This window comes from Pseudopodoces humilis, chromosome 30, assembly GCF_049639895.1.
Source record: "Pseudopodoces humilis isolate 2021_Gansu_Grassland_sample_001 chromosome 30, ASM4963989v1, whole genome shotgun sequence".
In the NCBI taxonomy this organism is placed as follows: Eukaryota; Metazoa; Chordata; class Aves; order Passeriformes; family Paridae; genus Pseudopodoces; species Pseudopodoces humilis.
Genome location: NC_142229.1, coordinates 4,250,317 through 4,278,311, shown reverse-complemented (window position 1 = coordinate 4,278,311; position 27,995 = coordinate 4,250,317). Strand labels below are relative to the sequence as shown.

The 27,995-nt window shown below is 45.2% G+C and overlaps 1 protein-coding gene across 5 annotated transcripts in view; it reads right to left on the bottom strand.

The window, feature by feature from the left end:
* The window catches only part of SLC23A2 (solute carrier family 23 member 2), a 58,334-nt gene that overhangs the window by 23,008 nt on the left and 7,331 nt on the right, over positions 1 to 27,995 (bottom strand). The window contains exons 1-7 of one of the 5 annotated variants that reach the window (XM_088068322.1): positions 21,667 to 21,741; positions 11,243 to 11,511; positions 9,796 to 9,894; positions 7,008 to 7,124; positions 5,536 to 5,693; positions 2,317 to 2,405; positions 1,019 to 1,089 (exon numbers count right to left, since the gene is read on the bottom strand). In XM_088068322.1, the coding sequence (XP_087924448.1) occupies positions 1,019 to 1,089; positions 2,317 to 2,405; positions 5,536 to 5,693; positions 7,008 to 7,124; positions 9,796 to 9,894; positions 11,243 to 11,374 (666 nt within the window). In that variant the 5' untranslated portion in view covers positions 11,375 to 11,511; positions 21,667 to 21,741. Of the gene's footprint in view, positions 1 to 1,018; positions 1,090 to 2,316; positions 2,406 to 5,535; positions 5,694 to 7,007; positions 7,125 to 7,806; positions 7,887 to 7,973; positions 8,097 to 9,795; positions 9,895 to 11,242; positions 11,512 to 15,046; positions 15,151 to 21,666; positions 21,742 to 27,995 lie in introns of those variants that run through there. The other 4 variants (XM_088068323.1, XM_005532969.3, XM_088068324.1 and 1 more) reach the window with 4 other exon arrangements.

Sequence of the window (27,995 nt, the reverse complement as noted above, 5' to 3'; positions counted from 1 at the left end):
TTAAAAGAATTCAGTGACACAGAAGAACTCAGCAAAATTTTTTTTTTTTTTAGTTTTTTTTTTTCCCCGTCATAAAACAGCTCATTATGTTTAAGTGACTTATCGCTTTAAGCATAACACTTATGGTTTTCTCCACAAAACTATTACACAACAGACCAGTGGGCCAGTCTGGAAGCTGTGTGGAAAGCACATCACACTGTCAGACAGGAGACCTGGGGTCCAGGCTAACCTTTAAGCTCTCAGATCGAACGGCAAGGGTTGGTGCGCCACGAGGTGATGCTCCTAGCTCCTAGGGGCAGAGTGTGTGCTGCATTGGTCACAAGTGCTCCTTAGAAGCTGGATTAGAGCAGCGTTGTGGTCTCAGGAGACTGTCAGCCCTCTTGGCTGCAGGGCTCTTGGCAGGATGTAGCTATGGTTTGAACATGGGGAAGAGAGAGGGGTTGTTTTTAATTAAGAAAAAGTTGGCAGCCCAAAGCAACGGGATGGGAGATCAATTCCATGACACACGCCTTCATTTGGACTACTCTACCTGCCACCCTGGCGTGGCACAGCCCTCAGCCTGCCCTGCAGGGCACCACAACCTCACACTGTGAGTGGAGAAGGACTTTCCAGGGATTCCACAAGTCTCAACCTCTCATCACAAGAGTCTCCAACTTAAAGACACTTGGGAAGGAACCAGATTCCCTAACTGCGGATTCACCTTCCAGGGGCCAGCACAGCAGGCAAGAGGCCTGGCAGCAGCTGAACACAGATGGAAATTAGGAGTTTTCATCTCACTGGAGCAGCTCACTGCACAGCTTTTGGGATGTAGTAACTAACTCCTGGTATTTGCTGTCCAGCAATGAACAGGTGGAAAAGATGGAAGACTTCCGTGAAATGAGGAAAGGGATATATCCAAATGGAGATTGCAGAGAAAACAAGAAGTTACCAACTTAAAGACAAGAAGACACAGATGATTAAGTGAGAAACTTAACTGGAACTGGAGAAGAGTGACAGCTAAAGGCAAGTCCCACATTACCTCTCGTATCCGGGGGTACCAGATGTGCTCCGTGTGCAGCAGCTCTGCCGTTCCGTTTGTAACTGTTAGATCTTGCCAAGGGAGAAAAAACAAACAGGGGTTTGTTCCCCAGCCACTCTGCCAGCATTTCACACAAAACAAATCCCTCCTCACGCCCTGCCTGATAAATGAGCCCCAAATTCACACAGAGAGCAATTCTGTCACGGGTGAAGTGACAGCAGCTCAGCGTCCCCAAGAGCCAGCCCTCTGCTCCCAAGAGGGAAAACAGAAATGTCAGGAATCCTCTCCCCACTCCAATCCTGCAATCACAAACCCCAGGGCTTGCTGTTCCCAGCTGGGGTCACTCAGGGAATGAGCACAACCCCAACCTGCAGCTCTGGAAGGTGAAAAGGTTCAGGAGGAAGATGCAGCAAAGCTCTTTTTGGAAATGTGGAGTTGTGGGGAAAACTGCCTCTCCACCCAGGGTTATCAGTTTATTTCAACAAGCTGGGTATTGATCACATCTTGAATGTGAGCTCACAGAGATGTATCAACACACAAGTAATAGAAATTCAATTATGAGAGTCCAGAGGAGCTCTGGGAAGAGCTTCAGTCAGGAGTGAGCAGCGTGATTCCCACTGCCCTGGTACTGAGTAACCACCCCCACTGAACAGGAAACTGCCAGAGTCATTTCCACCTCCCAGTCCAATCCAATCCAATCCAATCCAATCCAATCCAATCCAATCCAATCCAAAGCAAACTGAATCGAAAAATTGGATTGGATTGAAAATCCAAATGCTCCCATCCCAGAATCTTTTCCCTCTGAACATCAAACCTCCCAGGATGACGACATCAGCAGGGAAAGAGTGAAAAAGAACATCCAAATCTTGTCAAAACCTGTCAGGTATGACTGAAACAGGGGAAAATCCTGGTCTGGAGGTGATGCTGCTCATTGCTCAAACTCCCTCCCACTCACAACTTCAAAGGATTCCGTTGGACTCGCTATTTCCAAATGTTTGGAACGTTACGGGAAGGAACATTAACGGAATGCAAATGGAACAGGAGAATTATTTTATGCCACGTTTACCTTTCCTTTGTCAACGTTTTTCTAGTAAAAAAAAAATCCCCAGAAACAGAACTCCACAAAGACATTTTTAGGGATCTTCTGTGGCACAGTATTTTAAACACTGTAAAAAGAGAGGTTTTCCATATTCCCTGCTCATTACTCCCAGTTTTTATGTCAGCAGCTCTGGCAGCTGCACTCCACGTGACCTGGGCCATTTGTCACTTAAACCTGGAGAAGGATAAACAATAATTACCTGTGTTATTGCACTTCCACTTCTCCAGAGAGAGAATGGCTCTGGCAGGTGCTAAAAACGCAAAAGCACTGGCTTGGAACAGGGGTAACCTGGAAAGGGAGAGGAGAGATGGTGACATCCTGGGTGGGTGGGCACTCAGACCACCCTTTACTCAGCTGTAAAACTGGGAAATAAGAGGATTTCTCACCAAAAAAAAAAAAATCCCAGTCAGAGAAATACAAAGATTTCACAAGGCAAAAAGCCAAGCTACCAAGGGGGTAACCCCAGGGGGCCAGGCACTGATGGACACTGAGCTGGGGGAACAGATCTTCCCACCCCAGCACAGGGAATTCTCTGGAGAGAATTCACATTTTCCATCCCTTCCCTGGGCAGCACTCCCAGTACACTCATTTCTAAATGTGTGTGTCAATAACTGCTGGGTCGATGGGAGCAGATTAGATGTTCCAAGTGGTTGCCACCAATAAACACAAACATGACGAGAATTTCAAGATTACATTCTTAGCGTCGGTGTTTCTACTTCCCAAATGGTTTAAAGATCTAAAGAGGATCTACCTGCACCCATTATGGATTTATTGAATACATTGAATTCAATTTATTGAATTCACAGCTCCAGGAATGATCATTACTCACAACTCAGAGCAGCCAACGAATAATCCCAATTTGTTACCCTGTGTAACAAACAACCCAGTGTAACTGAGCTACAGGTGCACTTTGAACTAATATTGACGTGAATGCAGGGCCATGAGATTCCCTCCAACAGGAGATGCCAAGCTGTGACACAGGGAATTAATTGCTCAGGGGCTGTTTTACAGGAGGAAGAACTGCTCAGGTTCAGGTAAAGACCAGAAAATGCTCCAAGGAGGAGAAGTGTGGAGGGGAAAACGTACCCTGAGCACAGAAAAGATCAAACCAGAGGCGTGTTATTAACGGTAGCTGTCAAGTTCTCAGGCAGAAGCTGGAGCAGTTTGGGCAACTTCAAACCCACCCAATGTTGGAAATTCCATTGGAAACTCGAATTTTATCAACTCCAGGAGCCAACCAGGCATGGCTGAGCGGACCAAACTCGCACTGGGAGCTCCTTCAAGCACAAATCCCAGCTCTGTCTCCGGGAAGCCAGGGCTGGTGGCCCAGGGAATGATTCACCCCCTTGTGCCAGGCTCATTAAGCAAAGCTGGTGCCCCATGGCAGGTGTGCAACACCTGGAACAAGCTGCTACTGCTCCATCCCACCTACACAGCCCCACAGCCCCCTCTGAGCTCGGGTAAACACACACTGCAAACACAAAACACATTCTCCGCTGCTGAGGTCACTGCTGCTCTCCATCCCATTAAACACCCGTGGAAAATCACACCCCAGCACGTCCTGCTCAGCTTTTACCTGCCACAGGTAACTGAGGCAGCTCCCAAAAGGCTCAAAATCTGGATTTTTTTTTTTTTTTTTCCTTATGCCAGGCAACAAATAAAAAGTAATTTACTTTTTAACGATTTTTTTTAACAAATTGCTCAAAATCAGTCAACCAAGATCTGTCTCTCTGTCAAGTTTGGAACGTGACTTACAGATTTTAAGCCAGCTAAAGCACCAAAATCTCTAAGTACCATTTAAATTTCACTCCTAAATCATCAAGTTGCTCCATTTTGGCACCCACAAGAGTTTTTCTGACATCTGGAAATGTCTCATTGTGTTCACATGTCCCACAGATGTGAGAAAGCGGCGACAGGCACGCCACCCTGGCGTGGATTAAATCTGTATTTGATGGTCTCAGCGCCACTAATTACCCACTAATGAACCCCTGCCAGAGCTGGGGCTGGCTACATAACTCCAGGAATAGCTGGGATTCCTAGAACTGCTCTGGGTACCAAACTGACCACAACTCCACCTCGTAATCGAGCTAAATCCATCTTTAAGGACCCTTAAACCGTGGAATTTGACCTTTTGAAACCTTTATTTGCTGAAATACTTTGCAGTTGGCAGATCTTGCCAATGAATACCTGCAAATCTCATTGAGAGGCCTGTGCTGCTGTATCCAATTCCCAGCTTTATATAAACCCACGTGGTTTATATAAATCACATGGGGAATAGTTATAAAACATCCAGGCGTGGAAATTTCCTCCTTAAATACAAGTTATTTTAAGAGCCAAACACAATTTGGCCTTCAGGGATATAAAAATGTAAGTACAGTGCAAGTGGGAGCCACTGAAAAGGGAAAAATCCCGGGCAGGGCTGGGATTACACAGAAAGAATAGAGGATTTCCAAATGATGGCACTGTTAATTTTGGGCCCCTCCTCTCTGAATGAGCCCTAAATCCCTCTTTAGTAAGTGACAAAAATCCAAGATTAGCTGGGAGGGGTGAAAAAAAATCCTTTTGTGCAGTGGTCACTGTGGAACACAGGTTTTTAAAGATTTATCTTAATAAAACAACATCCTGTTCTTGCCAACACCACATCTTAAACATTGCCAAGAATTTAATTCAAGAAACTAATTCAAATACTGTAGTTAGCTCCCCTTTACCCAGGTGTAGGAAGTTTTCATCCTCCAGGAAAACTTCTGCCTTCTCAGCTGGAAAAACCCTCTCCCTCCTCCCTGTGCTGTATTTTCTCACCCTTGGGATGTTTTATTTTATTTCAGATCCCTCTTTTTTTTGGGAGCAGCTTTCCCAAAGCTTTCCCTGATCACCTGCTGCTGCTGGTTCCTCCTCTGGAAATCCCCCCACTCCTGGCTCCTGGGAGATTTTATTTTATTATTTTATTTCATATTTTATATTATTTTATTTTTTTTTATTTCAGATCCCTTTTTGGGAGCAGCTTTCCCAAAGCTTTCCCTGATCACCTGCTGCTGCCGGTTTTGTGTTCCTCCTCTGGAAACCCCCACTCCTGGCTCCTGGGGGATTTTATTATTTTATTTTATTTTATTTTATTTTATTTTATTTTATTTTATTTTATTTTATTTTATTTCAGATCCCTTTTTGGGAGCAGCTTTCCCTGATCACCTGCTGCTGCCTCCTCTGGAAACCCCCACTCCTGGCAGATTTTATTTTATATTATTTTATTTTATTTTATTTTATTTTATTTTATTTTATTTTATTTCAGATCCCTTTTTGGGAGCAGCTTTCCCTGATCACCTGCTGCTGCCAGTTTTGTGTTCCTCCTCTGGAAACCCCCACTCCTGGCTCCTGGGAGGTGCCAAGGTTGCCCAGGGGCAGCCCAAGCCCCAGCTCTGACCTGCAGCCGAAGGTGGTCTGCAGCAGGGTGGTGATGCCCACGCAGAAGAAGATGGTCCCGATGAGCTGGCTGGTGGCCCACTGGTCAAAGCCCACGCACATGGCATCGGCCAGCAGGAAGGGCACGGCGATGGTCCCGCTGAAACACGTCAGGTAGTGCTGGGGGAACAGGCAGGGGACACCAAAGTCAGTCATTCCATCAGCAGCTTTTCCTTCTTTTTCCCTCCTGGGTCCCCAGCAAAGCTCCCTGAGCTCTGCTCTCCCGTCATCCTGAGATCTCCCGTCTGATTCCTGTGCCGTCCACAGGTGTTGGAGTCTGAGATACAGAGTGCGTGCCCTTGATTCTAATACTTAGTTATAAGATTCAAAAAACCACTGAATTTCATATAACATGAAATTCATGAGCATGTTTTCATGGTGATACATGAGAACAAATGTTAAAGTTAGATAGGGAAAGTGTAAGTGTGTAGATTAGAAAGTTTTTTAAATCACTGGGTGAAAAAGTTAGTTTAGAGAACAGGAGACAGGATGGAGGATTTGGGGTGTTGTCTCTTGTCCTTTCTTCTTCATGTTCTTCTCCTAAGGGTTTTTGGGTGGTTTTAAGTGATTGGGTAGAAAATGTCACAGTGCAGCGCTCAGGTGTTGGGTCACTGGGTCACTAAGGAAAATAATTTAGTTGGCACCTGTTAATTGGGTAAATGGACATATAAAAGACCTTGAAGAAGATCTTTGTTGGCCATTTTACCCTTTTCTATCATAGTGCACACAGCTCCTTGTACCTTGTAATGCTGAGAAGGAAAAATAAACAACTGAGACCGAACGAGAGAAAACTGCCTCCCTCTGGTCAATCTTCAGTTCAAAGGGAAAAAGAACCCAAAGCCAAAAGTCCTTAGTGAGACACACAGGGAACTGAAACATCTCCACAGCTGCTCTGCTGCGTGAGGAGACACCCAGGTAACTCTCCTGAGAGCAGCCTCCAGCCCAGAAATATCTCCAGTCACATCCCCTGGCTCACAAATCAACCTGGAGCACACACAGAGGAGCTCCCGAGGACCAGCAGATGGATAATCCTTAATTCTTCCTCCACACAAGCACATCAAAAGCAAAACAACGAAGAAATCTTCACCATACTCCACACACAAGTAGAAACAGGATTCCTACAGAACTGCCTGTCCTTGAGGAAAAGGCAGGAATAAAAAGAATGCTTTGGAATGTGTTTGTTTGGACAAAACGTCCCTAGCACTGAGCCTTTCCTCACTCATCTACTAACAACTTACAACTCTAAATACTGAAGTGAATCTCACAAATGAAAACTCAAAAACATTCTCAGAGCAATGATCTGAATGAGCTCCAGGAGAAACTTCTTCAACCACCTGAGAGTGGAGAAGGGTAAAAACTCCCCCACACAAAATGGACATAAAATCCTCGAGAAACTTTCAAAGTTAGAGAAGAAAGAACTGTTTTGGGATGTACCTGCAAGCCCAGAAATATGCAGAGGTACCAGGGAGGAACATCCTCAATGGTGTAAATCATGTCAGTCCTCTGGGCATCCAAGCTGCCACTGCTGTCCAGGGTCTCAGCCAGGGAGCTCTGCAGGAAGAAGAGACACCAGCAGGTTATTGCTGCATGGAATAAAGTGAATTTCAACTGTCAGGCAACTCCCAAGTGATGCTGATTTGTGACGATTTCAAAGCCTTTCACATCCAGCTCCTGAATTTGTACCCAACACGTTCCCTTCTGACAGCCACTCCCTGCTTATTTATTTATAATTGCTGATTTGTGACAGAACTGATCTGGCAGCCAAAAGGTGCCCAAAAATGGATTCATCGTGACAAAACTGTTAAAAAAACCCCACCAAACCCCAAAAACCACAAAAACAAACACAGAAATAAAATAGGGAAGAATTGGAACTAAGAAGAGCTCTGTCCTTGCATCAGAGATGAAAATGACTGGCAAAAATAAATCCTCATTATGATAATTGCTTCCCTGCTTTGCTCTTACCCAATTTCATCCTGGTTAACCACTTTCAGCCAAAGAATTTATCATTTTTCTTCTCCCCCCCCCCCACCCCCTGCATTTATGCAGTCAGGAAAAATGCTAATTATTATACCCAAATTAATCCCCAACCAATTTCCACCAGTCAAGCAGAATTCCTGCAGGAATTTAAATTCCCCCAGGAATTTGGGCAAGGCCAAGCTGTGAGAGCCAATGGACAACTGCCCACAGACATTCACACATCAACACCCTGCAGATTTAACACAAGGAAACAAACACTCTATGTCATTTCTCTGCCACAAAGAAGTGGAATCCTTTCCATCCAAACCCTCTGCTTTGGAAATTCCTGAGAACAAACCCAGCACAACAATAAAAGCAGGAAGGAGGAAGTATCAGATTTTGTCATTTCAGATCAAGTAACTAAAAAAAAAAAAAAAAAATTACCTTATACAACACAAGTGCTCTGCCCTAATCCAGCCCAAGACACAAACTCACGTGAAGCTGCCTCACGCAGAGCCTGGGAACTCTGCCAGACTCGTGACTGCCTCAAATGGTCTCTGCTTCTCCAAAAATCCCAACACATCCACGGGTTATGCTGAGGAAATCTCCACTTGGAGCCACCTGCAAGGTCAGCCAGCCAAACTGAGCCTGGCACTCTCCCCCCTGCTCAGCTCAGCCTTCTGTTGGGAAAACAAATCCACTGGGATCGCTCACGTTCTGGGAGCGCAGTGCTGGGGGGATGTGGAGGGTGTTGCAGCAAAAAGCAAAATATAGAAACTCTCATTTCGGAGAAAGCACTTTGAGCACTGAGAAATCCTCTCCAGGGAGCTGCCCCTGCCCAGCCCCTCCTGCAGCACCAGTGACAGCTTTTCACTGACTGGAAAATGAACAGATTCTCTCCTGACCCAATTCTCTAAAGAAAAACCCACGTGAAAAAAAATTAAGGATTTGAATCATGGAATAGTTAAAGCTGGAAAAGCCCTTTCAGATCATCAGGACCACCAAGAGAGCAGCACCACCATGGTCACCACCAAACCACATCTCCAAACACACATTTCTTGAAGACCTCCAGGGATGGGGACTCCATCACTGCCCTGGGACGCCCCTTCCAATCCATAAAAAAATTCCTGCTGACATCCAGCCTGGCTTGCAAAGACCTTAAGGCCCAGTGCCACCCCTGCCATGGGCAGGGACACCTCCCACCACCCCCAGGTGGCTCCAAGCCCTGTCCAAGCTGGCCTTGGGCACTTCCAGGGATGCAGGGGCAGCCCCAGGGATCCTGTGCCACCCCTGTTCCTTCACTGGGAGCCACAGCAAAGCTTTAACTCGAGGAGAGCTGGTTAATCAGAAGCTCCTGGTCTGCTTTAGGTGGATTATTCTCCATCACCCCCAGGTGTGATCACAGGGATCAAGTGGAAGGGAGAAAAGCACACTTGGTGAAGCTGCGCGTCTGGCGATCGTTTATCTCGTTGCACAATCCCACCCAAACACCTTTTACTCAAGGCTTTTATCAGATTGTGCCTCTCCACTCCAGCCCCAGCATGCTCCAAAAATCAGCCATCAGGAACTTGCCCAGGTCAACACAAACCTGTCCACGGAATGTGAGACACAGGGGCAGAGGGAGCTGGGACCCAGCACTGACACACCTCTGGCTGCTCAGGGGATGCTTTAAATCTGAAATTCACCACTGAGTTTTGGTGTCTGAGTTAGAAAGCATTAGCTGCATCCCTTGATGTCATCCTTGCCCTTGAAGGAAGGAGCATCATCCTGCCCCTGCTTGGAACAGGAGTTTTGTTCTTGTTTCAATCAGGACATTTGAAGAACTTTGGTCAGGTTGAGGTTTTTCAGAGACAAGGCCTTACTACAAATCCAGTCTGACTGAGTATTTCAGAAACTCAGATTTACCATAATCCTCATCCTTATTTTAAACAAAAGCTCAGGTTCATACCATCTCTGCTTGCAGGATTTTGGACAGAAGGGGAATAAGGGAATGAAGGAATGAAGGAATGAAAGAATGGAGGAAAAAAAGCTGGAAAAATCAAAATTAAAGGCATGAACTTCTTCCACCATTTCCTGAGTCATGCCCCAAGTGCTGCAACCAAAGAGTGTGACCGGGAGTCATGAGGGCACAACTCCCCGGGGTGATGTGAATCTGCAAGTCAGCAGCTCTGAGACAGGAAACCTCAATCTGGGGCGGCTGCTGAGGGCAAATCACGAGCTGGGAGAGCAAGAATGAGCTCTCAGCCAGCAGGGAAGCCCCACGTACCTTTTCTGCTATGCCATTCTCTGTGGTGTAGATGGCCATCAGCTCCGTGTCCTCGGTGTCCTGATCGCCGCTGGAGGTGGCTCCGCCGTTTATGACGACCTGAAAAACGGAATAAAAATTTGAGGTCTTTTAAAATAAACGTTTCCTCTGCCACCACGACTCGTATGTCACTCAGTTTTCTCCCTTGGTGCCTCTGATATTTTGTCAGAAAACACGAGGAGCGTGGCAAGTCATCATTTCTGTAACAGCAGGGCTGGGACAGAGGGAGACTTGACAGACATCACTCAGAGCTCCTTAAAAATATCATCGAGAGCTCCTTAAAAACGTGTCACAGAGCTCCTGGAAAGCTGGGCAGTGTCAGCCTGGGGCAGGGGGAACCAGCAGCAGGCTGGCTGGAAGAGTTCTCGAGCTTTACAGCAGAACAATTCAACTGAAAATGGGAGTAAGCAGAAGAGCAGCAAGTGTCTCCCTGCTGCTGCCTGGGCTGAGCAGCTCAGGTGGTCAAAATGGGCTGGGTGTGAGCCCAGCTGGGCAAGGAAACTCTGCTGAGGGGCTGGAGTGTGTCCAGGGAAGGGAACAGAGCTGGGGATGGGGCTGGAGCCCCAGGAGGGCCTGAGGGAGCTGGGAAGGGCTGGAGCATTGCTGAGGGAGCTGGGAAGGGGCTGGAGAATTCCTGAGGGAGCTGGGAAGGGGCTGGAGAATTCCTGAGGGAGCTGGGAAGGGGCTGGAGAATTCCTGAGGGAGCTGGGAAGGGGCTGGAGAATTCCTGAGGGAGCTGGGAAAGGGCTGGAGAATTCCTGAGGGAGCTGGGAAGGGGCTGGAGAATTCCTGAGAGAGCTGGGAAGGGGCTGGAGAATTCCTGAGGGAGCTGGGAAGGGGCTGGAGAATTCCTGAGGGAGCTGGGAAGGGGCTGGAGAATTCCTGAGGGAGCTGGGAAGGGGCTCAGGCTGGAGCAAAGGAGGCTCAGGGGGAATTTCTGGCTCTGCACAAGTCCCTGGCAGGAGGGGACAGCCTGATGGGGGGGATTTGGGATCTTATCCCAGGGAACAGGGACAGCAGGAGAGGGAACAGCCTCAGGGTGGACATGGGGAATATTTCTGCGCTGTTGTTAAGCGCTGGCACTGCTGCCCAGGGCTGTGCTGGTGTCCCCATGCCTGGAGCTGCTCAGAACCGGAGCAGAGGTGACACTTGATGATTTTTGGTGGGAATTGGTCACAGGTTGGACCTGACCATCCTGGAGGTCTTTTCCAACCTCAGTGATTCCATGATTCTGCTGGAGGAGGACAATCCAGTGCAGTGCCTGGGCTGCTGCACGTCCTGGGAATACACAAATACTCAGGGGAGCAGAGTTTTGTCTCTGGCTGCTGGTGGAAATAAAGGGTTTGTACCCCACAGCTGGAACATTTTCCCCTGCTTCACACAGAGCCTGAGGGCTGCAATCACTCACAGGCAGGGTGAAGAAGGTGGGGTGCTTGGACTCATCCTCGTATTTGGCCTCCGTGGAGCCTCCTGCCTCCACGGATTTGGACGTGGTGTTCTTGCCAATCCCCATCGTTTCCAGCACGTCCAGGACTTGCATGCAGCACCCAGGAGGTGCCTCTGGGCCAGGCCAAGAACTGAGGACAGCTCCTTATTCCAACAGCAGCAGCTCCAGCAGTCACACAGGAGCTCAGGAATCCAGCTGGCACGTCAGGGTGTCGCTCCCATCAACAGCTCCTAGGAGCGAAGGGAGAAATTTATATTTCTTATTCCCTAAAAGAGATGAGGAAAAGCACAAGCCCCACAGCCTGGGCTCCCTTTCGTGCTCGTGACTCACCAACTCTCATCATTCCTCCCTGATAATTATCAGTCAAGCTATCTGAAATTCGTAATTACCAGTCAAGCTACCTGAAATTCTTTCATACTGGGAATACTCTGATTATTCCCTCATTCTTCTCCTGTGTTTTCCAATCATTAGCAGTACATTGAAACCTTAGTTTTTTTCCAATCTCAGAGCCATTTCCACAGAAGTTTTGAGGAATAAACTCCAGAGCAGTGCAGAACATCCAGCAAAAATGAAACTTGGGCTTCTCCAAGGAGGGTAAATTTGCAGAGCTGCCCCAGGATTACCCCCATATTACTGAGTCCTTACCTTGAAGTAAAAAAGACCGGGGAATTCAGACAGAAACAGCCCTTTCTGCTGAACATCCTAACCCAAAATCACCCCCAAATTCCCAGCTGTACGAAGAACTTTCCAAGTAATCTGCCCCAGGATGCTGAAGGAACTGTTTGAGGATAAACTCTGTATTTGAATGAGTTTCACTTCCCTTTTGGCACAGGAAAGACGAGACAGAAATATCTTTAGTGGGTCTCTTGTTTTCCCAGATGGGTCACTACAGTACAATTTTCCTGTATTTCCTCCTTAAATCAGAGCAGCCATTCCAGTATCATCCCACATTTTCCCTTTTTAAGACAAAAGAACAGGAATTAAGATGTTCAAAAGAACATCTTTTGAACCTGAACTCCCCACAGGACAGCACAGAAAATCCTGCAGCAAACCAGATTTTGCAACCTGTGGTTACTGAGCTTCAAACAGAGAATGCAGCTGCCAACACCTGCAGGTGAAAGCGGGTCAGGTACAGGTGAAAATACAGAAAATACAGGACAGAACATGAAAAGTGGTCCCTTGAAAAGCACAAAAAGTGGAGTTTCCTGCATCCATCCCAGCAGCAGAACCCACTCACACTGGTGTTACTCCAAAAAGCAAGTTAATGATGGGTTCAGCTGAGCCCTGAGGTGGAAACACAGCTCACAGACACTCATAAAACACAGGTTTGGATTGGAAAAAAAGAAGCAAAACTTGGGTTTTTCCTTCTCCCTTGCAGATGCTGCTCAGGAAATGCCAGCAGCTCCTGTCTACTGTAATTGCAATAATAACTGAACTTGAGAAAGACTCTTCTGCTGAGGGGAATTTAGGACTGTACTAATATATGAATGCTAGTATTTTAGAACCTCTTAATAGCTGTTAATTGCTCACTTGCTGGAAAATTCTGCTTCCTTGAGGTGAAAGAAATATTAAATCTTTCAAAGGTGAATGCAGGTATCCCATGAAAAGTTACATGAAAAAGACCATTTGGGCACTGAGATCCCTTGAAGCATTAATTAAATCAAGATGGGATGGAAAGCAGCGCCTGCAAATCAGGGCTAACATTTGTTTATGAGAGTAAATATTAAGGTAGCATAATTAATTATTTCTCACTTGAAGACTGAAGGAGAAGACTGGTTTGAATATCACTGCTTTTCTCTGGAAAAAACCTGATATTCCCATTTTGACAATAAGCCCAGAGCTCCTCTTTGAGGAGAAGCTCAGGGCAGAGAGGAGACAGGTTAAAGGTTAAAGGTTTGGGGGAACTGGGGAGGGTCTCAGCTGGGATTTTTGGAGGTTTTGTTTGCTTTCACTGTAGAGGGTTTTTTTTGTTCCTAGCACACAAGAACAAAGAGAAAAGAATCTGCCTTTTTTCTGTCACTGCAGACGTATTTTATCCTCCAAGAAAATCAGAGATGGAGACAGGCGAGGTTTAGTCTGGCAGCTTTATCCTCTGGGATTGGGAAGGGAAAGGGCAGCAGGACACCTCCCTAAGCCAGGGCCAATAAATCTGGAGCCAGGGAAGCTTCCAGGCACAGGATCAGCTCTGAGGTGCTCTGGCACCCTAAGCTGCTTAGGGTTATTTTTTATATTTATTTATATATATATTTATATTTATTATTTTATAATTAACCAGCATCTCCAGGGGGAAAAGACAAGGCACTGCACAACAGCAGGCCTGGATCACTCCTTGGGAATTGCTGCTGGAAATTCTGCAGGACACAAGCAAAGCTTGCCTTGGATCCATCCACTGCTGAGAGCTGACACACTATAGCTAAAATAACAATTCCCAAAGAGACAACTCCCAATTCACACACAAAAACCCCTCACTGCTGCTTTTCCCTAAGAGAGGGAGGGTTTGTGTCAGGAGGGGCTGGTCCAAGAAAAGCCAGGAGAACAAATCGCCCACCTCTTCTTGCTTCTACAGCAATTAAAATTAATGGCACAGGTGATCATCAGAGATTTCTGGGATGCTTTGGTTCTGCAGGCAGGAGTGTCAAAGAGAAGCAGATGAACTGAGGCTACCTAAAGAAACCTTTCCTCATCATCCCCCGTGTTCACCACGTGAGTCAGGCATTTTTACAGCCCTGCAGAGCAAACCCAGCTCCTCAGGAGCTGAAAAGTCCTGGAGAAAGAGATAAAACCCACCCAGCATCGGGCAGGGACACTCAGTACAACCCATCAGCAGCAGGCTGGGATCAAACAGAAAGGCTGGAAGTGAAATTTCCATCAGGACTCCGATTAAAGTTCACCTTTCCGCACCAAACTGTCTCCAGTGCACGTGTTTAACACCCAAGGCCAAGAGCTGCCAGGGGTTCACAGTGCTGGAGATAAGATCAGGACTCACAGAAAGGGCAGGAGACAGCCCAGGTTCAAGTTCAGCAGGAAAAAAACCTCCTGGCCAGGGCCAGGCCACTCTGCACCTTCAACATTTGCCTTTTCCCCAGCAAAAAAGCTCCCTCCAGCCTTGAAGCCATCACTCCGGTGTCTGGTGTGACACAACATCACCTGCTCACGCTTCCAGGACCTCCCAGCACATTCTCCCTTTTTGCCAAGGTCGCTGCTATTTCGTTTAAATAAATCAGGATGCATTTCAAAGCTCACGGGGGAAAAAAGATCAAACCCATCAGAGATATGGAGATCTACAAAGCAATGCTCTTTTTCTTCCTGCTCTGGAACCTTCACCACAAATAAAAACATCCACTGGAGCACAAAGGTTCTTCCTACAGGAAAATCTGCCCCTGTGCTACCACAGGCTGCACAAAAAAAGCCTTCAGGAGGTACCAAACTGCCTGTGAGGCACTAAAAACTCCTTTCAAAGCTCATCTCTTAAGCAGATCCAAGGGTTAACCTGGGCAGGACAGAAGGTGCAGATTGACATAAAGAGCTTTATTGCCTCGGGAGGGAAAACTGGCCATGAACCCACAAAATGGAACACAGACCCCTCCCCTGCCTGCAATGTTTCATTTAAAATCACTGCATGCAGTTTTTGGCTGAACCACACCAAAAATATTCCCTAGATCAGATCTGCTGTGATGGCAATTCCTCCCCACGGTGCTGGGAGAGCCCTTCAACATTAATATTTGAATCCTGGCAAAGCAAAGAGTGGGGAAAACAAAAACCCACCTGACACTCCTGGGAAATCGCCAAGTTTTTGGGGCTCTTCTCTTAGTTTGGGTTGATTTGGGGTTTTTTGAACTCCTCTTAGAAGAGTCAAGGCTTTGCCAGGTGCCAGGACTGGGCAGCAGGTCACGCTCAGGACGTGGCAATGCTGTAAAGCTCATTTGCAATAATAATTAAGAGATTAACCCTCTGCAGGAAGCTCAGGCTCCCCCATGACTTCCAGCCCTGAAAATTACAGTTTTTCCAAAGTGAAAGGATCTCCAGCAGCTGTGCCAAACTCAAACCAAAAACCTTCTAAAACCACAAAGACTGAATTCCAACTGGATCCTGAATTTCTCCCAGCTGAGCCATGCCCACCACCCAGTGAAAAGCAAAATATTTTAGATTTTCCCTGTCCCTTGAGCCAATCCTGGTCCCAAATCAGCCCCTGTGGGTCTCTCCTCCCCACCCTGTGGAAAATCACTGAATTTGGTGGCATTTCCCTGCTTCACAAGGGACACATTTGTAAAGGAAACACAACAAATGTGTTGGAGTCTGAGATACAGAGTGTGTGCCCTTGTTTCTAATATTTAGTTCTAGGATTCAAAAAACCACTGAATTTCATCTAACATGAAATTCATGAGCATGTTTTCATGGTGATACATGAAAACAAATGTTAAAGTTAGATAGGGAAAGTGTAAGTGTGTAGATTATAAAGTTTTTTAAATCACTGGGTGAAAAAGTTAGTTTAGAGAACAGGAGACAGGATGGAGGATTTGGGGTGTTGTCTCTTGTCCTTTCTTCTTCATGTTCTTCTCCTAAGGGTTTTTGGGTGGTTTTAAGTGATTGGGTAGAAAATGCCACAGTGCAGCACTCAGGTGTTGGGTCAGTGGGTCACTAAGGAAAATAATTTAGTTGGCACCTGTTAATTGGGTAAATGGACATATAAAAGACCTTGAAGAAGATTTTTGTTGGCCATTTTACCCTTTTCTATCATAGTGCACACAGCTCCTTGTACCTTGTAATGCTGAGAAGGAAAAATAAACAACTGAGACCGAACGAGAGAAAACTGCCTCCCTCTGGTCAATCTTCAGTTCAAAGGGAAAAAGAACCCAAAGCCAAAAGTCCAGTAACGGGACACAAATGTGTGCTAAAAGCAGCTGGGGATGAAGAGCCCACGCCTGGGCCTGTCCCATGTCACAGCTCCCCGAGCAAGGAGTGCTGCTGGCTGTTTCCAGCACCCTCCTGCCTGTTACAGATGGCTGAAGAGCCAAAACAACTTTGGCTGTTGCACACACACTAAGGAGATTAGAATCAAATTAAGGTCACTGCTTAATTACCATCATCAATTTATTATTTTAATGAGCTGTCAGGCTGGTGTGAGCAGACCAACTTTCTCCTGCTAGCAGAGATGATGCTCAGCCAGAAGCTGTCCCACTTGAGGTGGAATTTCAGCACCTCCCATGGCACTTCCAAGCGTTTGGCACCTCTGAAACTCGGGCACATGATGTGTTCTAACACAAACCACGGCATCCTCAAGCTCTGAGGTTGCAATTTTTGGCAGCAGACGCAAAACAGAGATGTGGAAAGGGACTTGGATTCCCTGCACGCTATTTTCTTGTTACATGTACCAAGTCTGAGCAGGAGATAAAAGCAGTTTTAGCCCCAATTGCTCAGGTTTGGGGGTGAGGAGCTCACTGTGGGAAGGACAAAGCAGAAACAAGGAACTCTAATTTATTTATTTATTATTATTTATATTGATATTATTATTATATTATTATTTATTATTATATTATATATAATAGTACATATTATATATTATTATTTATATTATTATTATAATATATTATATTATTATATTTATTCATTATATTAATACTATATATAAATATTATATATTATATAATATCATTAATATTATGTATTATATTATTATTTATTATATTAATATTTAATATAATAATAATAATAATAATAATAATAATAATAATAATAATAATAATAATAATAATAATAGTATTAGGCTGAGGCTAAAGCACAATTTCAGTTCCTGCAATGTCACAGCTGTGAAGAATTGAGTCAAATGCACCAGATTGACTCTGTTTGGGGTAAAAAAAGTGCATTTAGGCCAAGCAGCTGATCCTGCTCTCCAGGACAAACCCCAGAGCCACCAAAGCTCGTGGGACAGAGCAGCCAGGATTCCCAAGGGCAGCCACAGAATCGTTAATCACGGTTAATTATGAATCACGCCTTTCTCCAGATACCCCTCACCAAACTGCACTGATTTCATGCCATTAAGGTATTAAAAACCCCAAATCTCTTGTTTATTAATTATATTTTATATATATTATTTTATATATTTATATATATAAATATATATAATATATAAATATTATATATATTTATATATATAATATAATATATATATTATATATATTATATATAATATATTTATAAATATATAAATATTTATAAAATATTTATATATATTAATTATATTAATATATATATTTTATTAATTATAATTTATATTATAATCTCTTTGTTATTAGCCAGGCCTTGTCTGCTGTGCATCAGCTCCAGGCACTGGATTTATCCCAGTTCTCACTTTTCTGCTGTTTTTAATACCAGAAGAACCTTAAAACCTTTTACCCCCTCAGCCTGCACAGCTGCCCACACCTATTTCACAGCTCAGAATAAATAAACTGAGAATATAAATATAAATAAATATAAATATAAATATAAATATAAATATAAATATAAATATAAATATAAATACAAATATAAATACAAATATAAATACAAATACAAATATAAATACAAATACAAATACAAATATAAATACAAATATAAATACAAATATAAATACAAATACAAATATAATAATAATATAAATATAAATAATAATAAATAAGTAAATTAGAGTTCCTTGTTTCTGAAAGCCTGTTAGAAATGAAACAGCACATTACCAAGGGGTTTTCAAATATTAAGGACCAAATTACAAGCCACCAGCTTTGCTGCTTAGAGGTGTTTAAAGGGTGTTGGATGTTTTCTTAGGAAAAGGTTCTCCCCAATTAAAAAAACACCACAAATCCCTCATCACCGAGGTTAAAAAAGCCCAATCAGTGTTTAAACCACGCAAGTGCTGTGTGCAGAACCACAAATCCAATTGCTCCACGCTGTGACATCCCAGAGCTGGTGGCACCTGTCAGGTCCCACCCACTCTCACATATCCACAGAGTGCCTAAAATCCATTTTTTTCTGCCTTCCAGGGCATTTTCACCATCTCACAGATGTGAGGACAGTGCCCAGAACCCACACTTCATTTTCTCTTGTAAAAGCCATCCTCCTGCTCCAGTCTTGGAGGAGTTTTATCCTCCTGCTCCAGTCTTGGAGGAGTTTTATCCTCCTGCTCTAGTCTTGGAGGAGTTTTATCCTGCTCCAGTCTTGGAGGAGTTTTATCCTGCTCCAGTCTTGGAGGAGTTTTATCCTCCTGCTCCAGTCTTGGAGGAGTTTTATCCTGCTCCAGTCTTGGAGGAGTTTTATCCTCCTGCTCCAGTCTTGGAGGAGTTTTATCCTCCTGCTCCAGTCTTGGAGGAGTTTTATCCTCCTGCTCCAGTCTTGGAGGAGTTTTATCCTCCTGCTCCTGTCTTGGAGGAGTTTTATCCTGCTCCAGTCTTGGAGGAGTTTTATCCTGCTCCAGTCTTGGAGGAGTTTTATCCTCCTGCTCCAGTCTTGGAGGAGTTTTATCCTGCTCCAGTCTTGGAGGAGTTTTATCCTCCTGCTCCAGTGTCGGAGGAGTTTTATCCTCTTGCTCCAGTCTTGGAGGAGTTTTATCCTCCTGCTCCAGTCTTGGAGGAGTTTTATCCTCCTGCTCCAGTCTTGGAGGAGTTTTATCCTCCTGCTCCAGTCTTGGAGGAGTTTTATCCTGCTCTAGTCTTGGAGGAGTTTTATCCTGCTCTAGTCTTGGAGGAGTTTTATCCTGCTCCAGTCTTGGAGGAGTTTTATCCTCCTGCTCCAGTCTTGGAGGAGTTTTATCCTGCTCCAGTGTTGGAGGAGTTTTATCCTCCTGCTCCAGTCTTGGAGGAGTTTTATCCTGCTCCAGTCTTGGAAGAGTTTTATCCTCCTGCTCCTGTCCTGGAGGAGTTTTATCCTCCTGCTCCAGTCTTGGAGGAGTTTTATCCTCCTGCTCCAGTCTTGGAGGAGTTTTATCCTGCTCCAGTGTTGGAGGAGTTTTATCCTCCTGCTCCAGTCTTGGAGGAGTTTTATCCTCCTGCTCCAGTGTCGGAGGAGTTTTATCCTCTTGCTCCAGTCTTGGAGGAGTTTTATCCTCCTGCTCCAGTCTTGGAGGAGTTTTATCCTCCTGCTCCTGTCTTGGAGGAGTTTTATCCTCCTGCTCCAGTCTTGGAGGAGTTTTATCCTCCTGCTCCAGTCTTGGAGGAGTTTTATCCTGCTCCAGTCTTGGAGGAGTTTTATCCTCCTGCTCCAGTCTTGGAGGAGTTTTATCCTGCTCCTGTCCTGGAGGAGTTTTATCCTGCTCCAGTCTTGGAGGAGTTTTATCCTGCTCCAGTCTTGGAGGAGTTTTATCCTCCTGCTCCTGTCCTGGAGGAGTTTTATCCTCCTGCTCCAGTCTTGGAGGAGTTTTTTCTTGGAGCAGCCTCTCTGGTCCCAGGAAACTCGTGATTTGTCTTTAGCAGGGGCCTCCTGAGTTCTTTCCCTGTATTGAAAATGCCACCACATCCTAAATGCTCCAGAGATTTCCCTCCTCCACTGAACCACATCCACAACTGAATAAAAGCAGACTCCAAATTTAACCTAACACCACACAGTTCATCTTTACCTGCGGCAGAGACGAATAAAACGCTGCTGAATACCCAAACTTCCTAAAAATTGCAGTTCTTTAAAAAACCCAATTTAGGTTTTAAAAAGAGCTGATGGGCACTTTAAGAAGCTTCTCTTTTCACTTCAAAGCACAAACATATTCTTTCTTTGCAGGCACTAATGAATTTTTAAGTAGTTGTTATTTTGACTGCCGTCCAAAACGATTCTTTAATAACTGACCAACGTTATTTAGGGCAAGTCTACACAAAGCTAAGCAGGAAAGTTATGCCGAGCTCAAACCTTCCGTGGATTTAAAGCACATTAGCTAAATCTCATTAACTTCCTGTATGAATGAGAAGGGGACTTAAATCCAGCTGAATGAGCTGTTTAACAAAGGATCCCAACAGCTTGCAAAAACTCCAAGTTTGGTTAGTAAAGTTATTAAGTCACAGCTTAGTTAGGCTGTGATTCTAAACTAGAATAGCTGAAATTCTATTTTTTCAGGTTTTTTCTATTTTTTTTTCTATTTTTTTCTATTTTTTTTTTCTATTTTTATTTTTTTTTCTATTTTTTCAGTTTCCAGTCACCCTGAAGGGTGTTAGATCAAAACACTGCTGGCCAAGCAGTTCCTACTCACCTTTCACCCCATTACTCCCATTTTCTAACAGTTTTCCCAAATTCTGTGCAGTGCATTTGCCACTTTCCCGGGGTGGACAGGGATGAGAAAAAGAAGCTGTGAGATTAAATTGCAGAAAAGTGCAAGCAGAAGGTGGGAGATGCCAATTTCCAGCTCGATATCTGTGCTGGGAACTGACACTCCAGACTCAGGGTAAAGTAATATTTATTTTTTTAAATAAAATATTAATTAATTTAATTTTTTTTTAAAAGAATATTTTTTAATAACAACTAAATCTTGTCTCAGTGTTCCTTCATTGTGCCACAGAGCACACCTCACACAGTTTATGGCACACAGTAATTTGATTTATAATGCTACGGAGCCCTTGCAGTCTCTCTGGGGAGAATTAATAATTTGGGCATTCCGATTATTATGGATATTAATACACAGCTCGTTAAGCTCCTTCACGGCCCTCAAAGCAACCTGAGCTCACACTGGGTCCTTTCTCAGACTGCTTTGTACTTGGACTTGGCACTTTGATGAAAGCTCCCTTCTTTCCAAGACTTTAATCACATTAAAACAAAGGTGGAGTTAGAGACTCATCTAGGAAAAATTCCATTTATTAAGTAAATCGAGGTAATGTGCCAATTTTTCAGCTCCTTCCCAAAGGCTGAGGCATCCCTGTGGCTCCCAGGACCAGTGATCAATACAACAACTGATCCCACACTTGAAAAGTTTTACACTGATTTATCTGTTAGGCTTGTCTGGAAATAAACACTTCCATTTAGTGTAACTTATTAAGATTTGGAATTAATAAACTTACAGAAACTAACCAAGATGCTGTACTTCGTGCTCAAGCTCTCTTAAAACCTCTTTTACTATATAAAACTACTTTTTACTATATATATATATTGTTTACTATACAAACATCATATGAATTTTTCCCATTTTAAAGATTAAAAGGAAAGCAAAGTTTATGGATAAGCAGAAAAAACACTTTTGAAATAGTAAATACCTCTTTTTACAGCGACAGCAATTTTAAAATGAGAAACTAAGTCCTCAAATCTTTAAGATACAGAAAGTTAGTTATTAACACCTGCAAATACAAGTTTTTAAGTTTCTTATTTCATAACGCTGACACCAAATCAGTTGAGTTTTGGCAACCATCCCCACCAGGGTGTGAACCCCAAAAAGAACCCGCACCAACCTTTGGGAGGCAGCTCCTGCAGCAGCCTGGAGGATGCAGATATTCATCCCTAGGAGCACTTTTATCCTCTTTTTATACTTCCCCATTGTGTAACTGCTCCGTGCCCAATCCCAGCCTCGCTTACACAAGGAGGCAGCCCGGTTACTCCCCCGTTACTCCTCGCTTACTCCACGCCTCTGCCGGGTTTACGCAAAGCAGCCCGGCCCAGGGAGCTTCAGCTCGGCCACAAACTGGGAAAAAACCCAGCCAGAGCCCTCCAAACACAACTGGCATAAATAAATATTGACATGCCTGGCTGCAGCAGCTGGAATCACCACGGGGCTTTTCTCCGGGTGTTTTTCCACGAGCCTCTGTTGTGCAACTCGCACGGAAATGTTTTTATCAGCAATTGGACAAATTTTCAAGAGGTGCAAGACCTCAGAGCTCTTCCCTAAGCCAAGGGTCAGTGATCCACAAAGCTCCCCAGGACTCGTGCTGGGCTCATCCACTTCCCCGGGGGAAAATGCTGAGTAACCATGGGCACAAAGTGAGATGGAAAAGGAGTAAAAGTGAAAGATTTGAAACAACAACAAAACCAACAAGAAATAAATAAGGGCTGCCAAGCACTGGAGCCCAGGGAAGTGGGTGAGTCCCTGTCCCTGGAGGAACATAAAAACCATGGAGACGTGGCATTCAGGGCATGGTTTAGTGGGGGATGCGGCAGTGCTGGATTAATTCTTTAATAACTTTAATGGTTGGACTTGATCTTCAAGGTCTTCCTAAACAATTCTGGGATTCTGGAACTGCTTCCCATGGATCTTCTCCTTGGATCTTCTCCTTGCCCCACTCCCGTTCTGTGGGAGCACAGCCCTGCCCGAGGCTGCCCTTACACTCCTGGACATCACTTTGGAATTTGTCACATCCCCATTAAGGAGACACCATCACCCTACAGCTGACACTGAAGTCACAATCGGAACAGCACGGAGCAACACCCCCACACATCCATCCAGCCCCAGGGATCCATCCAGCCCCAGGGATCCATCCAGCCCCAGGGATCCATCCAGCCCCAGGGATCCATCCAGCCCCAGGGATCCATCCAACCCCACGGCTCCATCCAGCCCCACACATCCATCCAGCCCCAGGGATCCATCCAGCCCCACGGATCCATCCAGCCCCACGGCTCCATCCAGCCCCACACATCCATCCAGCCCCAGGGATCCATCCAGCCCCAGGGATCCATCCAACCCCACGGATCCATCCAGCCCCACACATCCATCCAGCCCCACGGATCCATCCAGCCCCAGGGATCCATCCAGCCCCACGGCTCCATCCAACCCCACGGCTCCATCCAACCCCACGGATCCATCCAACCCCAGGGATCCATCCAGCCCCAGGGATCCATCCAGCCCCACGGATCCATCCAGCCCCACGGATCCATCCAGCCCCACTGATCCATCCAACCCCAGGGATCCATCCAGCCCCACGGATCCATCCAGCCCCACGGATCCATCCAGCCCCACGGCTCCATCCAACCCCACGGCTCCATCCAGCCCCACGGCTCCATCCAGCCCCACGGATCCATCCAGCCCCACGGATCCATCCAGCCCCACGGCTCCATCCAGCCCCACGGATCCATCCAGCCCCACGGATCCATCCAGCCCCACGGATCCATCCAGCCCCACGGATCCATCCAGCCCCACGGCTCCATCCAACCCCACGGCTCCATCCAGCCCCATGGCTCCATCCAGCCCCACACATCCATCCAGCCCCACGGATCCATCCAGCCCCACGGATCCATCCAGCCCCACGGATCCATCCAGCCCCATGGCTCCATCCAGCCCCACGGATCCATCCAGCCCTCTCACAAGTCAGAATTCGCTGCTCGGGGCTCAGCGTGTGCTCGGTCCTGCTTTGATCAAAGGGCCAGTGCTCGGTTAATTGAGAGCTGCCGCCTGTCCCGTGCAACGCTCCTTATTCATCCCTCACTCAGAGCCATGGAAGGGATCCAGGGATCTCCACTGACCCCTTTGTGAAGTCTGTGTGCACACAAACACATGGGATATTCCAGCCTTTAAGCCTGACTCAAAGAGATGTTGAAAAGTTTCCCCCTCCGTTTGCTCCTTTTCCAATTATTACATCCTTTCCTTTCCTCCTTCCTTCTGAATTTCAAATGTTTTCACAAACACAAATATCTTCATTTCAACCTAAAGAAATCTTAGAGCCCTTAACACAAACATCACCAAAACCTGAAGACCACAAAACACCAACTGCTGTACCCAGCCTGGCTGAAGATCCCTGATCTCAAACACTTTTAAGGAATGAACTGGAAATTGTTTTAGATTCAAGGTGTTTGATGTGCTCACAGGGACCAACAGCAAGAGGAAATCTTTAGCTTTTGAAAGAAGTAAGCCATTTGCTTTTTTACTCCAATGTCCAACTATTGTTTAATCCAACTATTTTTTTTAATAGTTGGATGCATTAAACAATGCCAGGGACTCAAATATTTCTTGCCCTGAATATCACAGTTCAAAGTATAATTGAGTTCGATGCAATTAAAATTCTTAAGTATGCAATCAACGACTTGTCTATTTACCTTGTAATTAAAACTAATCGCTCCAAAATTCATCATCGGTGAGAATTTCAACATTCAAACAATTTATTTCTGATTACTCTGCATTTACACTCAATCCAAACAAACCACCTGCTAATGTGGGTATCTCCACTTCAATCCCAGCTGCCAGGACTGATGTCGGGACAGATCCAGGTTGTTGGGTTACAATTCCCTGCGGTGAGCAGGGACTGGAATCGCTGTCACTCCAGGGAATGCTAATTCCAAATGTAACTCCACTGGCTCAAGCACTGGAATATTTCACAGTGCAGCTTCAAGTTCCTGGAAGCCAGGTGGGAATGAAGAGCTCAGGGCTGTGTGTGGCTGTGGGAAGGGAATCACAGCACAGGATTTACCTCGCTCTGTTTCAGCGTAGGGAGCTTGGCTGTGATGGTCTGATACAGCCACTCATCATTTTTATTACCTGCTTAACATCTGAAATGCAAACTGGTGGAAGCATTTCTACTCCTTGGAAATGTTACTCCTAGGAGGAGTTCACTTTGATTTTTATGAGAAAATCCAATTTTCTGCTTTCTCAGATACTCAGTGTTCAGTCTGGGGATGAACCAACACTTCTGAGCGCTCCAGCCAAATTCTGTTTGCTCCTGGACACACACTGGTAAACTACTGACAACATTCTGAGCTGGAATATTTATTCTCTGCAGTTTTGCAGCACTTGGGCAGGATAAAACCCTTCTCTGAAATTCCCCATTCCCCCTGCACAGGGGTGGCACACAGCGGTTCTGTCCCATCACCAAAATGACAATAAATTTGCAATTGCAATAAACAAAATGCAACCCAGGCACTGCAAACACCTGGAAACCAAATCCCTCCTCTGAACCTGAACAAGAACAAGAAAGACACCCAAAAGGAACCTGCAGTGCTCAGGGGGAGGCACAGCTTCCCTGCAAGAACATCCTGTGTCACCTGGAGGAGGTTTCTGACAGCTCAATGAGCCCCCTCACTACATTTTTGTAGTGATCTCCTAATTTAAGTGTTCTTCCTCCCAAAGGCACAGCAAATATATGATCTTTTACATCAGCTTATTTAATCCCATGAACACCCTCCAGAACACACTTAACATAATACAGCAAACACAGAAAATAGAATCACACACAAGCACAATAAATAGATCCACTTCCACCCACAAATGGGAACAGCAGAAAGCCTCAGCTATTAAGTTTGATCTTAGAGTGATGTTTATAAATTCATTGAATTATGAATTCTTTGAAAAAAGCACTTAGCAGAAGATCTGCTGTGATATGAAAACATCTACTGCTGTTCCCACTCAAACAGACATCAAGAATTACTGGAATTGCTCTAAAAACTTCCCAGGTAATTCAGGGAGTGATGCCCAGTCCTGCTCCTACTGAGAGCCCCCCTTGTACCTGGCTGAACCCACAAATCCCTCTCTCCTAGAAAAAGGACACCTTGGGGCAATCCCTGGCCACTGAATCCCACATTTCCAGCTGGACAATGCAATGCTTTGTGGCCAATTTCTGCTCTTAAATCCCTAATTCATCTACAACCTGCATTATTAAGGTGTTTATTAGAACTTTTCCTGAATCGGTCTCCTTTTAAACACCTGTAAGAAGAACCCAGGATGTGAGATGTACATCAGAGCAGACACAGAGTTCTGTGTAAAAAAAGTTGATTGCAAGATGGAAGTGCCTTTAAGAATATCTGTGGCTGATTTCTGGCCAAGAAATAAGGAATCATTGCTCTGGAACACCAAAAGAATAGCGAAGCCAAAGCCCTACACTGCACAGGCACAGAAATACTGGAGAAGGAATGTGCTTTTTGGGACCTGTTCTTGTATTCACCCTGCTCATTAACTAAGTCATAAACTCATAAACTAACGAGTACCTGGAGCTCCAGGTGCTCCTGTAATTATAAAGGCAAAAGCTCTTTTCTTTTCCAAGGAAAGACAGAAGCAAAGAGCAGGGTGAGAGGTAGTGAACCTGAACACGTCATTACCTTGCAAATTCCCAGATTACCCTGAACACATCATTACCTTTATTTCTGTATTCCCGGAATCACCGCCCCTGCCTGCCCAGGCCAGGGCTTGCAGCAGCCTGGGAACGTGGGAGATGTACCACAGGATGGGCTTGGAGGTTCCTCCCAACCCAAATTCCACACACCAGTTACCAGCTGGTTTGCACCCTCGTATTTCAGCTTTCTCTCCCTATTTTTGTGACTAATAGGTTTCCAAAGGTTAGGCTAAATCCCTGTACAGAAAAATCCAGCAGGATGTGCAAAGAATATGGGATGTCCCACCCTTTAGCTGAAGCTGCTGTTATTTTACTTTTCTAAAGACCTACACAAAACCATTTGTTTAGTTTTTCATTCAATATGTCTTTTGCTTGGATGCCTAAAAATCGCCCTGCATTACACAGCGAGCAGCCACGCTGAAAATCCAGCTGCAAGACTAATTGTTTTAAAAATCAGGGGGGTAAAAGAGCAGATACCCAATGTTTTGGTCAGTGATTCTGGAATCTTGTTCACAGCTCAGTAATTTGCAGCCCAACTGCTCTGGCAGCCACAATTCCTCCTCCCACCAATCCCTACCTCCTGCATCCCAAATGAAAAAAGCCCTTTTAATCTTCAAAGCATGGCCACAAGTCAATCTCAACTTAGCACACTTTTTAATTTTCTTTTTAATGATCCAGTTGGGAGAGTTATGTCCTTCTTGCTCAGTGACTTTTCGCTCCTTTGAGATTACTTGAAAATCTTTCCTGGGAATAATCAGTGAATTTACACCACTTAGAGGGGAAATGTTCCAGGTTCTGTCTGAGTGCCTGCGTGCAGGGATCTTTGCTGGGCTCCAGGACTGCTGGCAGTGCAATCCTGGCACTCTTCCCCTGCTGCAGGACGGGTTTTCACATCATGTTTTTATGAGGAGGATCACGACCCCAAAGCACAGCGGGGTTTGGGGGTCCTGACCTGGAGCCAAACCCAAAGCAGCAGGAGAAGCTTCCTGCTGGAGCTGGCACAAAGCAGAGCCACCCAGAGCATCTCTGGGTGTCACAGAGCCACAACAGATGCCATTATTTGCTGTATTAGCAATAATAGATGCTGATATTCCCACCAATAACTGGTGTCCAGCTGTTTGCCCCAGGAACTTTGGTCACCCAAGCACAGCTGGGTTTCCCACAGCCACTGGGGAAAAATTAAATCGTTATTGCCATTAATTATATTTAAGCCAAACAAGCACTCCTTACTCCCTGCCCACACACCAAACAACTGCAAGCAGCCCTGGGTTTGATTCCCACATGTTAAGTCAAGCAATTACTAATTTATTAATTTCACAACAAGCCTGGCAGTGTTTCTGTGTTCAGCCTGACTTGCTGGGTGACTCCATCGCTCCTGTTCCAGGCTCAGGTGAAAGCAGCTCCCCAGAAATGTGCATTTATTTATGCATTTATATGAACCCACGGGGACAGGAGCCACCTCACCCCTGTGTCCCACACATCACCAGAGATGGGGATTCAGTCACTCAGTGCTGCAGCTTTGAAGATTTTCCTCCCTGTGTAAGCAGGTAATTAAGAATGCATTAAATAGATATAAATGAATTTAAAATCCCTGTGAGCAACAGAACTGGTAAAGGAGGTTAAGTGGCTTCTCCAAGCGAAGGGACAGAAATGGAACAGCTGGTTTAACACCCAACTGGCTGATCAGGAAAAGCACAAAGAATTATAATATTTTCACACTTCACACTACTTACAACAATATTTAAACCAAT